Source organism: Ictidomys tridecemlineatus, chromosome 1 (genome assembly GCF_052094955.1).
Source record: "Ictidomys tridecemlineatus isolate mIctTri1 chromosome 1, mIctTri1.hap1, whole genome shotgun sequence".
NCBI classification, from domain to species: domain Eukaryota; kingdom Metazoa; phylum Chordata; class Mammalia; order Rodentia; family Sciuridae; genus Ictidomys; species Ictidomys tridecemlineatus.
The window spans coordinates 48745500-48760915 of record NC_135477.1 but is presented as its reverse complement, the minus strand read 5'-3'; the positions used below and the strand labels follow the sequence as shown (position 1 = coordinate 48760915).

Genomic DNA, 15416 nt, shown 5'->3' with positions numbered 1-15416 from the left:
TTATGAAGACAAAAATAAGTGTTGGCGAGGATGTGGGGAAAAAGGTACACTCATACATTGCTGGTGGGACTGCAAATTGGTGCAACCAATATGGAAAGCAGTATGGAGAATCCTTGGAAAATTGGGAATGAAACCACCATTGGACCCAGCTGTCCCTGTCCTTGGTCTATACCCAAAGGACTTAAAAACAGCATATTACAGGGACACAGCCACATCAATGTTTATAGCAGCACAATTCACAATAGCTAAACTGTGGAATTATCTAGATACCCTTCAGTAGATATATGGATAAAAAAAAATGTGGCATATATACACAATGGAATATTACTCAGCAATAAAAGAGAATAAAATCATGGCATTTGCAGGTAAATGGATGCAGTTGGAGAAGATAATGCTATGTAAAGTTAGCCAATCCCAAAAAAAACAAATGCCAAATGTTTTCTCTGATATAAGGTGACTGACTCATAGTGGGGTAGGGAGAGGGAATATAGGAGGAATAGACAAACTCTAGGTAGGGCGGAGGGGTGGGAGGGGAAGGGAGGAGGCTTGGGGTTAGCAATGATGGTGGAATGTGATGGACATCATTATCCAAAGCACATGTATGAAAACATGAATTGGTGTGAACATACTTTATATACAAACAGAGATATGAAAAATTGTGTTCCATATGTGTAATAAGAATTGTGATGCATTCCGCTGTCATGTATTTAAAAAATAAAAGCAATTTTTAAAAAATCCCCAGTGCCAAAAAAAATTAATAAATTAAAATTTATTTAAAATAAGTAAATAATAATGAAATTAAATTGAACTCATTCGCACTTTCACATTAATCCATTTGCATTATAAGTCTGTTTATAATTTTCAAATTAAAAATTGGAAAATTAAAAGAATACAAACAATGCCATCTAAAGCATGAAATGTGTGTAAACTACAGCCCAATTATCATATATATATATATATATATATCACTGGAGGGCGAACAAGTACTTTTGGGGGGAAGAAATCGGTATTTTATATACTCCCAACATAAAACAGAAGCACATAAGGAAAATAAATTAGTTGGTGTATGTGCTGCCAAAGTGAGCACTAAATAAGGAAAATAAATTAGTTGGTGTATGTGCTGCCGAAGCGAGCACTAAATCTTAGTTGGCTTAGTAATGTACCAAGGAAAATGAGAATTCTAACATCCCCAGGATTATAAAGACCCAAAATATAGTCTTTGATCCCCAAAGTTCACCTACCATCACAAGCAACTGTTCCTCTGAAAGGGACTGAAGAAATTTCCTCAGTTCTAGCAGATTCTCAGAGTGTATCCTGCAAAGTCTGATGGTTGGTTTTCATCTCTCTGGGTTATATGATACTGATTTATATTAAACTGACAATTCGTCCCTCCAGAAAACAATACAAGTGTGGCAGACAGTTTTCCACAATCCCTCCTGGACAGTTCTAACTAGTCAAAGAAGCAATGTTAGAAGATAGTGAAGTGGTGCACACCAGTAATCTCAGTGATTCAGGAGGCTGTGGCAGGAAGATTGCCAGTTTGAGCCAGCCTCAGCAACTTAGTGAGACCCTGTCTCAAAATAAAAAGTAAAAAAGGCTGGAGGTACAGCTCAGTGGTAGAGCTCCCTTGAGTTAAACCCCAAGGACCACAAAAAAGGGGTGGGGGGGCAGGAGGGAATGTCAATGGTCATATAAAATATATAATTCCTTCTTTCCTTTTTGTAGATGAGTTTCCAGTTTCAGGAGAATCATTCCAGGATTAACATCTACCTAGAAAGTATCTCCCTAGAATAGTTTTAATACCACAAATCAGACTTCTCTTGGTCTTCTTGACCAAGGGGATACTGAAGTTATCTAAAATAAGATACTTAATATCAATCAATGTACCACTTGGAAAATCAGGTCAAATGCTCTTTTGAATGCATTTCTGTCTGAATGGACACATAGGGAATATTACAATCAACTTTTAAAAGATTTGGTATATTAAAATTCATATTTAGCTCAGATATCATCACTATTAATATATGGTTTCCAAATACCCTGCGCTTTTGATGTAGATGGGAAAAAGAAAATTTTAATAAGCTAGGGTTATATTGTAACATTATTCTTTTTAAATACTTTTATTTTATTCCTTTTTATTTTTATGTGGTTCTGAGGATTAAGCCAAGTGCCTCACATGTGCTAGGCAAGCACTCTACCACTGAGCTACAACTCCAACCCATAAAATCAGTTTTATATTTAAGCTTTTCACTTATCAGGATATTGTTTCCTGTTGAGACATACAAGGTTTTAGGAAAGGAAAAAGATTAGAAAAACAAGAACAAGGTATAGCAGCACCAATACAAATAGATCAAGTAACAGACAGACATGGGTTGGATTTTCAGAAGGGGCCACTGAGACAATAAAAATTACTTGGAAATCAGAAAGACCAGTATGGGTTCCTCAGTGGCCCCTGACTAAAGAAAAGATACAAGCAGCCCATGACCTAGTCAAACAACAATTAGCAGAAGGACATATACAGCCTTCTGTATCTCCCCATAATATTCCCATTTTTGTCATCAAAAAGAAATCTGGAAAATGGAGATTATTGCAAGATTTAAGAGCCATGAATAATGAGATGGTTATTATGGGACCTGCTCAATCAGGGATTCCTCAATTGTCTGCTTTGCCAAAAACCTGGTGTGTTTTAGTTATAGATATTAAAGATTTGTTTTTTTTTTCAATTCCAATTCATCCTGATAGTCCACGTTTTGCATTTACTATCCCTGCACTGAATCATGAAGGTCCTGATCAGAGATATGAATGGAAAGTACTCCCTCAAGGGATGGCTAACAGCCCAACTATCTGTCAAATTTATGTTAACAAAGTAATCCAGCCACTTAGATATCAAAATCCTGAACTACAAATATTTCACTATATGCATGATGTATTATTAGCACACAAAGATAAAAACACATTGCTAGAATGTTATGCCACACTTACAAACTTATTAAAAAATTATAATCTAGAAATAGCAATAGATAAAGTACAATTAAATTTTCCAATTAATTAATTAGGAGTTCTAATATCCTCAACCATGGTCTGTCCACCAAAAATTCAAATACAACTAGATCAACTCAAATCACTTAACGACTTTCAAAAGTTATTAGGAGACATAAATTGGATAAGGCCTTATCTAGGTATACCAACAGAAGAGTTGGCACCTTTATTTGATATCCTAAAAGGTCCATCAGATCCAAATTCAACCCGAATGTTAACGCCTGAAGCAAGAAAGGCATTAAAAATCATTGAAATGTATATGGAAAATATGCATTTGGATAGAATTGACATAAGTTTGCCTTTATTATTTATTGTACTACCAACAAAAAATATTCCTACAGGAGTATTTTGGCAAGAAGGTCCATTATTATGGATATATTTATCTTATTCTCCTAACACTATTCTTACTAGGTATCTTGAGGCTGATTGGCTGGGTCGCATGGGCGGAGCCAAAAAAAAGTCCCCCAATGAGCAGCTCCATGGTCTGAAAGGGCGGAGAAACAACCCAATGAGCATCACCACAGAGGAGCCAATCAGCTGGCAGCTGGAAGTTTGCTGGCAGCTGGAAGTTTGCTGGGGTCCCTTCGGCTGTGGCTCTCAATATCTAGGGACTGGCGTTGTGGCTTAGCGGTAGAGCGCTCGCCTCCTCAAACTTGCAAGACCCTGCCTTCAATCCTCAGCACCACATAGAAATAAAGGTAACTAAAAAATAAATATATTTTTTTAATATTTATTTTTAGTTTTTGGCGGACACAACATCTTTGTTTGTATGTGGTGCTGAGGATCAAACCCGGGCCGCATGCATGCCAGGCAAGCATGCTACCGCTTGAGCCACATCCCCAGCCCTAAATATTCTTTCTTAAAAAAGAATCTATTAAATGTGATAATGGTAAACATTACAAAATGGGAAAATTTTAACACACAATAGATACTTTCATTAAAAACCCTTAGTTAATTATTCTTTCAATGTGAAATTTAATATTGTTTTTTCAGGTTAATACTCAAAGGAGAAGCCCACCTGAATAGAATCCTATCATGTCAAATAGAGCTATACAAGAAAAAAGGTTCAGAAGAAAAAGACTACCAAAGTAATTAGTTTGAAGCAAACAAAACTAATCACATCAATCTTTGCTCTAAACCACAGGCAGATAATTCAGCAACAAACTCTGACATTGCCCTAATTAATCAAACCCCTTCAATATGGACAATTTGACAATCTAAAGACAGTGGAAGAAACAAATCTGAAGTATTTTACCTTGAGAGCACAAAAGATGCAGGAATCGCCCATGCATTTGTGAGTTGTCAGCTGCCTAAAGCTACGACGAAAGATGTCCAGGTGCCACAAAACCTAGCAAAAAAGTGAAAACACTTCATTTCTCTATAAAGAGCCACTGTTTAATTTTAAATTCAACAGTTAAAGCATACATAAGTAATGATTAGAGAAGCAATCTTTATTCTCAAGAGAAAAGCTCATCCTAATATATTAAAACAAACACCAAAAAAAGGTGAGGTAAATAACATGAGGATAAATGAAAGTATTTTGGAGAAAACATTAATTTGAACATGAAATAAAGGTCATACAGGAAAAAAAACATGGTCTTACATATATGAAATGTGATCCTGAAGAAGAAATTTATAGATTGAAAGTGCAGAAATAGGGCTAGCTATACAGTTCAATGGTACAGCACTCAATTAGCATGTGTGAAGTCCTGGGTTTGATCCCCACCACCACAAAGGAAAAATAAAAAACACTGTAGAATATAGATTTTATTTTAATAGTCCACACAAGAAAAGCAAATATATTTTAAAACTTATAATAGAAGCTTGAACTGTAGTGGCTCAAATCCATAACACCAGCTACTGAGAAGACTGAGGCAGGAGGATTGTAAATTCAAAGCTGGGATGGGCAACTTAGTAAGTCTCAAAATAAAATAAACAGGGCTAAAGATATAACTCAGTGAGAAAGTGCTTGTCTACCATGTGTGAGGGACTGGGAGTGGGGTGGGGGAAGGAGAAAAAACAGTAGGAGGAGCAGCTTGGACTACAGTATGAAATATTCACAATTTTTTAACTTCTGAGGTGTGATCTCTTGAAGTCAACAGGATAAAAAACAATAGTGATATCAACAATGATAAATGATATTCATAGTATGTACTCATGATATGATGTAAAAGAATGATACTTTACTTCTATGGTCTTCCTCTTCAAAATCCATTACCCCAGTCTAATCGTGACAAAAACATCAGACAAATTCTAATACAACCTGGGCACAGTGGCACATGGTTATAATCCCAGCCAGTTGGGAGACTGAGGAAGGAGACTCATAAATTCAAGGCCATCGTTGGCAACTTAGCAAGACCTATCTCAAAATTTAAAAAAAGCTAGGGATAGCTTGGCATGCCTATAATCCTAGGGGCTCGGGAGGCTGAGACAGGAGGATCACGAGTTTAAAGCCAGCCTCAGCAAAAGCGAAGTACTAAGCAACTCAGTGAGACCCTGTCTCTAAATAAAATATAAAATATGGTTGGGGATCTGGCCCAATGGTTGAGTGCCCCTGAGTTCCCTGGTATCCCCCCCCCAAAAAAAAAAACTACTATGTATTATCTGGGAGAAAAATCTAATCAACCTTATCTAACTATCTGAAATTTTAGGAAAAACACTTAAGCTCTTTCTATAGGTTTGACAAATAAAAACTTGAAAATTGAGAAAGTGTATAAAACTTTTATTATATACATAAGCTTACAAGATTCTTGTATTATGAATGAGAAACTCAGTATTACCTATACAAGGTCATGCAGCTAGTCTATAAAAGTGCTACAATAAGAATCCAAGTCTCCTAATTTCCTAGTCCTGGATCCTTTATAGCAAATATATTGTGCTATCTTTTCTTCTCTCATAGCAACCTATTTTCTTACTAAATCTGAGACATCATGCTAATAATTTCACACAGGTGTAATTGTCTTGGATAGCAAACTTTGTTTACTTTTACAATAACAGAGAGAAAAGAAGAGAAAGTAATTACTTGAGAATTGGACCAGAGGGGATAAACAAAATACTCTGTGGGCCTGAATAGGCAGAGGAGAAGCTTTGAGATTCTGAGACCACTAAAGTGGCATGTAAGAGAAAAAGGGAACACCTAGGGTAGATAATTACCTTAGGGAATTTACTTTCCTCTAGCTCTTTTCAAGCATATTTAACCAGACACAATGATCATGAGCCAATACAGGAAGGCTGAGAGAGAGAAGATGAAGGAGAGAACAAAGACTGAACTCCATTCTTTAGAGAACATGAATATGAGACATGAACAGGGGCTGGGGCTGCAGCTCAGTGGTAGAGTAACCTGCCTCGAACCTGTGAGGCACTGGGTTTGAACCTCAGCACCACATAAAAATAAATAAAGATATTGTGTCCATCTACAACTAAAAAAAAAAAATTTTTTTTTTTAAGAGAGAGTGAGAGAGGAGGGAGAGAGAGAGAGAGAGAGAGAATTTTTTTTAATATTTATTTTTTAGTTCTGGGCGGACACAACATCTTTGTTGGTATGTGGTGCTGAGGATCGAACCCGGGCCGCACGCATGCCAGGTGATCGCGCTACCGCTTGAGCCACAACCCCAGCCCCAAAAAAAAAAAAATTTTTTTTAAATATATGAGACATGAACATTGAAAGTCTCTAACTTGTAGAAAGAACTCTGTTCTCTGTACTAGAGAAATACAACTAGGGTGATAAGACATCTTGTCTCAAAAAGGAAACAGTAGTATCCAATTTAGGATAAAAGTTAATAAGCAAGTAGAAAGATCACCTGATCTATTAACTAATACTATTTAAGTAGGTAAATAGCAGTAATTATACTTACTGTTGTTTCTAGTATCATTATTATTCCCATTTCTATAAATAAGTTAATTGGAATTCCAAAAATAAAAAGACCTGCCTAAGATCACACTGATAAACTTAAAAAAAGATTCACATTGTCAATTATTATATTTAAAAGAGTACCAGAAACATAACATCACCAAACAAAAACTTAACGTTCACTAAAAATAAAAAAATTACTCTTACCTGCAGGGCACTATTGAGGAAGCAGCTATTTTGCCCAGGCTCATTGCTGAGGCCTTTGCTGGGGGCTATGGAGGTTGAGCTTCGAGGTGCAAACATCCCTTGGACACTGCCACGGCCCCCTGAAAAATAATTTCTTTTCCAAGACATAACTGTTCACATTTAGCTGAAAAACACAGAGAAGGCTTTGTATCTTTTGGGCGGGTAAATTTTATCTGTTGAAATCCTCAAAAGATAGAGAATCCAGAACTTGGGTGTGAGTTTATGTTGAAACACTTTGACTATAAATTTCCAAACATCAAATATGTAGTTCAAGGAATTCATGTAGCCTCTTAGGTCCAGATGATGGTGCTAACCGTCACTTGCCCCACTGTCCAAAGTGTAACAAAGCACAGGATTAATCTAGAGAAGTTCTTTAGTATTGCTTCTTTCTATTTTTCTTGAACTTCCTCCAAAAAGTCCTGGTGAAATGGACGTAATCCTCAACTCCAGCAGCATCCAAAATCAGGGAAAGACATGTTCTTCAGTCTTGTTTATAATGCTTCTTATGGACTGAAGATTTTTTCCAACTGGAAGGAGAGGCAGACAGATAAGCAGGAATCCAACATAACCCTCCTTGCCCTCCACTGCCTTGTCCCATCATCCTCTACTGCAAAAACTCAATTTCTGAACAACTGACAAATATCTCAAAAAGCTAAGAATTTTTGTTGTTGTTATTCTCTGTTGCTTCTTTTTAATGTGCCCTAAATTTCTTCTAGCTTCCCAACCAGATCTTCAGAATGTTTCTTTTCTTCTGGAACTAGAATAGCCAGCTGTGCCAGAGAGCTTCAACAGAAAGGGGAAAAAAAAAATCAAAAGCTTGCGTCACTTAATGACTTTACTGGCTTTGCACTGTTCTGCCAAGATCAACGTTGCCTCACCTCTCACTATAAACTTGAAACCTTGGCAAACAATGCCAAAAAAGAAAAAGGAAAAAAAAAACTGTACCAGCAGCAACAAAAAAAGAGAAACACTCAAATGTTTAAAAAAAAAAAAACGGTATAAACAGTTTTAATTTCTTGGGAAACCTCTCTGAAATTTTCTTGAAGGAAAAGAAAGTTGATGAGTTGATATGAATAAAAATTTAATAATACAAATGTTCTAGAATCAGGCTAACAAAAATAAAACAAACAAAAAAATCATTAAGTAAGCACACTCCAAACTAGAATTACATTTCTTTTGGATGTTTGGAGTAAAGCACTTTTTAAAAAGTGTTTTCCATGTGTATGGTTTTGAAAAACTCTAAAAGTGGGAGGGATAAATTAGCTATCTGGACTCTTGTTCTGAGTAAAGATGTCGCATCTCAGAGAAACACTCTTGGTAAGTAAATCACATTTTTTTTTTAATATTTATTTTTTAGTTGTAGTTGGACGCAATATCTTTATTTTATTTATTTATTTTTATGTGGTGCTAAAGATCGAACCCAGGGCCTCACACATGGTAGATGAGCACTCTATTGCTGAGCCACAATCCCAGCCGTAAACCACATTTCTTAACACCACGTCCAACAGAACTAAATCTCCTCCCACCCTCTGTTTGATTGATTTTTTTTTTTATTCAATGATTTCTGACAGAGGATCAGAGAGATAATTTGAGTAACGAATGATTTAATCATTAGATTATACCAGAAGGGCTCACTGAGACCAAGTATAGTTTTCAACTAAAATGCCCATGAAGCAACAGTGAATAATATCAAAGCAAACACTTTTCCTGGAAGGAAATCATCTAATCTCTAGCTTTTAAGATTTCCTATTACCTGCATATCCACATAAGAAAAAAAATAAAAACATTAAGTGATAAATTTCTAAAGTTATTCAAGTTTCGCAATTCTTTCCCACTGTGTGCACCACTTTAAAAAAAAAAAAGGCTTTAATATTTTAATCACATTCTAGGAAAGAACCTAAAATTGTCCATAGCAAGTCCAGAGGAAAAACTTACAAGAATATTAGATAGTTGCACAAAACTGTTCCTTCTCTTCTCTAAATTCCCAGACTATTTATAATCATCACACATCACAAAGGATTTGATTACACACCATACTGTCATATTATTTGCTGTGTTTTATTACTCCATTTGTTTTATATGGTATCAGTCATGTGTCTTGAATATGACTACATGAAATACAATAATAACAGTGTCAAACATCTGCTAAACACTATACACTTCTTCATTTAATCTTCACAATAGCCCTATCAGGTAGATATTAATAGTTCAATTTTACAGAAGAATAAAGTGAGGCTTAAAGACATTAAATTGCCCAATTCAAAGCTAGTATGTGGCAGAGCCAGAATTGTTTTCACTATGCACTGTCAATTATGTATTTTATTATACTATTCTAAAATCTTCTATCATAGTGCTGATCATAAGGAGGCACTCATGACCAGGGTCAGTTCATCAATGATTCAGATGGAAAAAAACATGAACAGTATTTCAATTTCTAAAGAAGGTACAGTAGGGCTGGGGATGTGGCTCAAGCGGTAGCACGCTCGCCTGGCATGCGTGCGGTCTGGGTTCGATCCTCAGCACCACATACAAACAAAGATGTTGTGTCCGCCGAAAACTAAAAAATAAATATTTAAATTCTCTCTCTCTCTCTCTCTCAAAAAGAAAGAAGGTACAGTAGTCCCATTACAAGTGATTAAAGCTAAAAGTAAGACTGGAGATGTAACTCAATGTTAAAACACTTCTCTACCATGTGCCTACTGATTTACGTGACACCGAGAAAGAAGCCACATTCTCCCACACAGATTATAAGACCCTCACATCTCTATACACACCCTTATACACACCCCACTCAATGCCACTAAGGAACTTTAAACAAGCTGTACAGCATTCCTTCAGCTCAACTGCTGCAAAGGAATGACAAGTACCAAGCCTCTACTTTGCTCAGAGCCAAAAGAACTTGGCAGGCAGATGGGGTTTCCAATATCCACATTAAGAGCTTACTGAAACTCAGCCTGCCCTATGACACACACCTGAGTACTGGGAGCAAAGGGGAAAAGACAGTAGCAGAAAAAGGATTCTTAGGTTCTGAATGGTAGCATTATGTAGGGTAAGGCAATAAGTTCTCACACTAGCTCTAGGTGTGTCAGAAACTAGTGGTGAGAGCCAAAAAGAAAAAAGACAGGAGAGTCAGTAAAAATGTTCTAGATAAATACCAATGACAAAAACATTTCACTTGAAATGAAATGTTCAGCTCTAGGTCCAGCACCAAATAGCATAATTGTTCTCCAGTGCCATCTACTGAAGATATATGAGCAAGTAAGTTACAGTTCAATCTATATAGCTCTAAAAATCTGCTCTTAAAAAGAATTTTTCAGGCAAAACTGAAGTATTCCAGGATAAAAAAGCATGTCTGCAACTCACTTTCAAATGATTCAGAAAGGAAGGAAATACTTTTACACATACATACAGAGAGATTTCTATACAAAAAAAAAAGAAAAAGACAAGAACAAAAAAGTATGAGGATAAAATAAAATGGAATGAAGCTTGAATACTATTTCCATGAAAAGTAGAGCTCAGAGCCAAGTGTGGTACACCTAGGATTCCCAGCTAATTGGGAGGCTGAGGCAGGAGGATCCCCTAGAGCTCAAGGCCAGCTTGGGCAGCATAGCAAGACTCCATCTCAAAGAGAGATAGAGAGAGCTGGGGTTATGGCTCAGTGGTAGAGTGCTTACCTAGCATGTGCAAGGCCCTGGGTTCAATCCTCAGTACCACATAAAAATAAATAAGGTATTGTGTCCAACTACAACTAAAAATAAATATTTTAAGAAAAAGAGGTGGGGGGGGTGCTGGAGATACAGCTCAGTTGGTAGAGAGCTTGCCTCACATGCACGAGGCCCTGGGTTCAACTCCCAGCACCTCAAAAAAAAGGGCAGGGGGGTTGGTACTTAAAATTGCACAATAAAGCCATTTAAAAAAAGAAAAAAGAGGGGCTGGGGTTGTGACTCGGTTGTAAAATGCTCATTCGAGGCACTGAGTTTGATCCTCAGGACCACATAAAAATTAATAAAATAAAGGTATTGTGTCCAACTACAAAAAAAAATTAAAAGTAAAAAAAAGAGAAGGAGGGAGGGAGAGAGCGCTCAAAATACAGTATAAGGTCAAGTTGTCGTAAAAAGCAAATGATGAAGACTAATACAACACAAAGAAGACTTACAGCTAAACTTGAAGACAGAAGACAAGGTTCAATTTCCACATTTTTACTATGTGGTATAATCCCATACAAATTACTAAATACCCTGAACTTAGTTTTCTGGGTCTGTAAAACAGAGGCAGAATATCTATTACATACAGTGGTTGAGATCTGATGCAGAAGAATGACAGTACTGGCAAATTTGAAAACAAAGAATAAATAATGAGTTCACTGAATGAATGAGCCCCAATGACTAGAGGTAGAAAGAAAGATAAATTTTGTTTTGGGAACCTCAGAATACCAGAAAGTTGTAACCTACCAAGGATATATTTACTAACTGCAAAAAAATTATTGCATAATTGATCTCACAAAGTATGATGTAAAAAATGTACACAAAAAATGTAGTATGTTAACAAACTACATTCTAGGAGAAAGAACTGAATTTCACAATTATTTTTAAAATATGAAGCTTAACTTTAAAAGGCAAACAATTGATCCTATTAAAAGGAAAAGGAGTACATTTAAGAAAGCCTGCAAAAAATTACCAGGTTCGACTCATCAATGATCAAATGGGAAAACCATGAACAGTATATCAGTTTCTAAAGAAGAGACAGTAGTCCCATTATGAGTAATTGAAGCTGGAAGTAAGGCTGGACATGTAATTCTTGTCTACCATGTACACAAAGTTCAATCCCCAGCACTGGGGTTTGGAGGAGTATTTTTTTTTAAACTAATAGTAACCCAAACATTAGAAAGTCAGACATACAATACTGAGATACACAAAGAGTTTAACCAGAAGTTTTTCACACTTCTAGTTTCTAGTACTCTAAACAGCAATTTACTCAAGAAGCCATATTTGTAAAGGTTGTGGATATATACAGTTCAGTGGTAGAGCAATTGCCTTTCGTGCCTGAGACACTGGGTTTAATCCCAGCACTGCCCAGAAAAGAAAAAAAGAAAAAACACCTATATTGGTAAATCAACAGCCCAATTACCTGAGTTCCTTGGTATACTCCACACATCAATAATTCCAAATGATATCTACAGTATCTTAAAGGTTATTGTGAGGATTTAAATATGAGTCAATATATACAAAGTGTTAATGTCTGACATTCAGTAATGACCATATAAATTATTATGTTGTTACTGCTTTTCAAATATTTCTTTTTCATGAGTTCTTTTCCCTTTAAAGACAACCACAGGGACTGGGGATGTGGCTCAAGTGGTAACGTGCTCGCCTGGCGCTGGGTTCGAACCTCAGCAACACATAAAAATAAAATAAAGATGTTGTGTCCACCTAAAACTGAAAACAAATACATAAAAAAAAAAACTCTCTCTCTCTCTCTCTCTCTCTCTCTCTCTTTAAAAAAGAAAAAAAAGACAACCACAAAATAAAGATAGCCTCCCTGTCCTACCCCTGACTGGAGACTGAACTCAAGGCCCCACATATACTAAGCAAGCACTCTACCTCTTGGCTACATCCCCAGCAACCCTCTCCTGCCTTTTTTTAAATTCTGTGACAAGATGTTGCTAAATAGCCCATGCCAGGATGGATTTTTTTTTTTCTTTTTTGGTACTGGGGACTGAACCCAGGAGTGGTTTACCACTGAGCTATATCCCCAATTCTTTTTATTTTTTCAATTTTGAGATGGGCTCAGCCTCCTGAGTTGCTGGCATTACAGGCATGTGTCACCATGCCTGGCTTGGTCAACTGATTTTTGATGAAGGAAACAAGACAATTTAATGGAGAAAGCACATTCAACAAATATTATTGGAATAATTGGGACACCCACATGCACAAAACTGAACCTTGCACTGGGTGTGGTGGTGCACCTGTAATCAAAGTTACTTGGGAGGTTGACAAAGGAGAATTGCCAGTTTGAGGCAACCCTGGGCAACACAGCAAGACTCTGTGGGATGTGGTTCAGTGGTTAAGCACCCTTGAGTTCAATCCCAGGTACAAAAACAAAAAAGAAACAACTAAACCTTGACTCATACCGTATATCTTTTTTTGTGGGGGAAAAAACACTGAAGATTGAACCCAAGAGTGCTCTACATCCCCAGTCCTTTTCATTTATTTTTGAGAGAGGGTCTTACTAAAATGCTGAGGCTAACCTCAAACTTGCAATATCTTTGGCCTAGCCTTCTGAGTCTCTGGGATTACAGGCATGCACTATACCTATATTTTATACTAAAACAATTCGAAGTAGATCATAGTCTTTAATTAAAAACAGAAAACTATAAAATCTACAAAAAAGCAGGAGAAAAAAATATAATTAGGCAAAAATTCCTTAAATACAACAACAAAAGCATTATCCATAAAAGAAAATAAAGAAAGATTAAAAACAAGTCAAAGATTGAAAGAAAATATTTGCAAATCACAAGACAGAAAAATGACATGTGTGTGTGGAAAGGCAGGGAGAGAAAAAGAGAGCAAATTTTCAAAACTTAATAAGAAAAACTACCCAATTTTTAAAAAATGGTCAAAAGATCTGAACAGACACTTCAAAGATAGGCAGCAAACACATAGAAAGATATTCAACATTACGAATAACTAGGGAAATAGAAATTAAAAACATACTATACACTTAATAAAATAACTAAAGACCAACACAAAATTAAAAATTTAAGCCAGGGTTGGGATTATGGCTCAGTGGTAGAGAGCTTGCCTGGCATTTGTGAGGCACTGGGTTCGATTCTCTGTACTACACATAAATAAATAAAATAAAGATCCATCGACAACCAAAAAAAAATTATTTTTAATTATTTAAACCAGGCATGATGGTTGGGATTGTAGTCCTGCTTCCACTGGAGGTTAAGGAAGGAGAACTGCTTGAGCCCAGAAGTTCAAGGTTAACCTGGGCAATATAGACATTACCTCAAAAAGAAAATAAATAAATAAATAAATAAATAAATAAACAAACAAACAAACAAACAGCTAATAACAAGAGCTTATAGTAATCAAAGAAACTGGAACTCTCCTAAATTGCTGATAGAAATGCAAAATCACACAGTATGTAGTTACTAGTAGTGGAAATGTAGCTCAGTGGTAAAACACACCTGGGTTCAATCTTCAATAGAAAACTTTCCCAGGTCCTTCCTCTACAGAAAATGTCTGAACTTTTAATCTCATCTTCAATAACACAATCTGGCCTTAACTTACCTTTTCTATTTTTCTCCTCTTTCCCTACGTAAACTTTCTTCTGAATGTGTTTTTTTCATTTTTATGACCGCATTAATTCTGTTTTACCTACTTGGGCTGCTCATTATCCTTCCTCCCCTTTAGGTAATACAGTTTCTTTGTGAAACCTTTCTTGACCAACCAAGCCTGAAGGGATTTTTCCCATTTCTGAAATCCTAAATTTATCTAATTTCAAGGGCAATTAATGTTTCTAATATACCAATGTTTTCAGGTACCTATCTCTTCTCTACTCTCAGACAATTAGGGGCTATATACCACCTCATCTGAGAATGGGGAATATGTGAAGGTCAGAAGCCAACAATGATATATTCTAATTCTTGATTATTATCACAGGATTTTATAGTTTCTTTTATTTGCCATATATCCCATTTATTTATAAACTGCAATTCTAATTAAAAAGAATAATTCTAAATATATATATTTTTTTTTAAAGAGAGAGTGAGAGAGGAGAGAGAGAGAGAGAGAGAGAGAGAGAGAGAGAATTTTTTTAATATTTATTCTTTAGTTCTCGGCGAACACAGCATCTTTGTTGGTATGTGGTGCTGAGGATCGAACCCGGGCCGCACGCATACCAGGCAAGCGCGCTACCGCTTGAGCCACATCCCCAGCCCCTAAATATATATATTTTAAACTTTCCATACTATCTCTTCATCTTATAAGGCAAGACATTCTAATATTAATGTGACTCAGTTAAAATTTTAGGCATTCCTCATTATCAATATAAATACTTAAAGGGATATCACATTTTGAAATTCTAGTGAGACAGTTCTGTGCAAAACAGTCAGGAGCACTACCTTTAGATACTAGACCAAAAAAAAAAAAAAAACCAAACAACAAAAAAAAACTAAATACATATTATTTGTCTAATTTGTTCCTAAAGTTGTTCATATAGAAGTTTTTAATATAGAATCTTGCTTGGTTTTTATGCCAATTATGTGATGCTTAAG

At 36.0% G+C, this 15416-nt stretch overlaps 1 protein-coding gene across 21 annotated transcripts in view; it reads right to left on the bottom strand.

Annotated features, from left to right (window-relative positions):
* Usp54 (ubiquitin specific peptidase 54) overlaps window positions 1–15416 on the bottom strand; it is a 129996-nt gene that overhangs the window by 62636 nt on the left and 51944 nt on the right. For 20 of the 21 annotated variants that reach the window (XM_078040340.1, XM_021726736.3, XM_078040361.1 and 17 more), the window contains 2 exons: window positions 7097–7662; window positions 4295–4387 (listed from right to left, as the gene is read on the bottom strand). In XM_078040340.1, coding sequence (XP_077896466.1) covers window positions 4295–4387; window positions 7097–7243 — 240 coding nt within the window. In that variant the 5' untranslated portion in view covers window positions 7244–7662. Of the gene's footprint in view, window positions 1–4294; window positions 4388–7096; window positions 7663–15416 lie in introns of those variants that run through there. The other variant, XM_021726733.3, reaches the window with a different exon arrangement.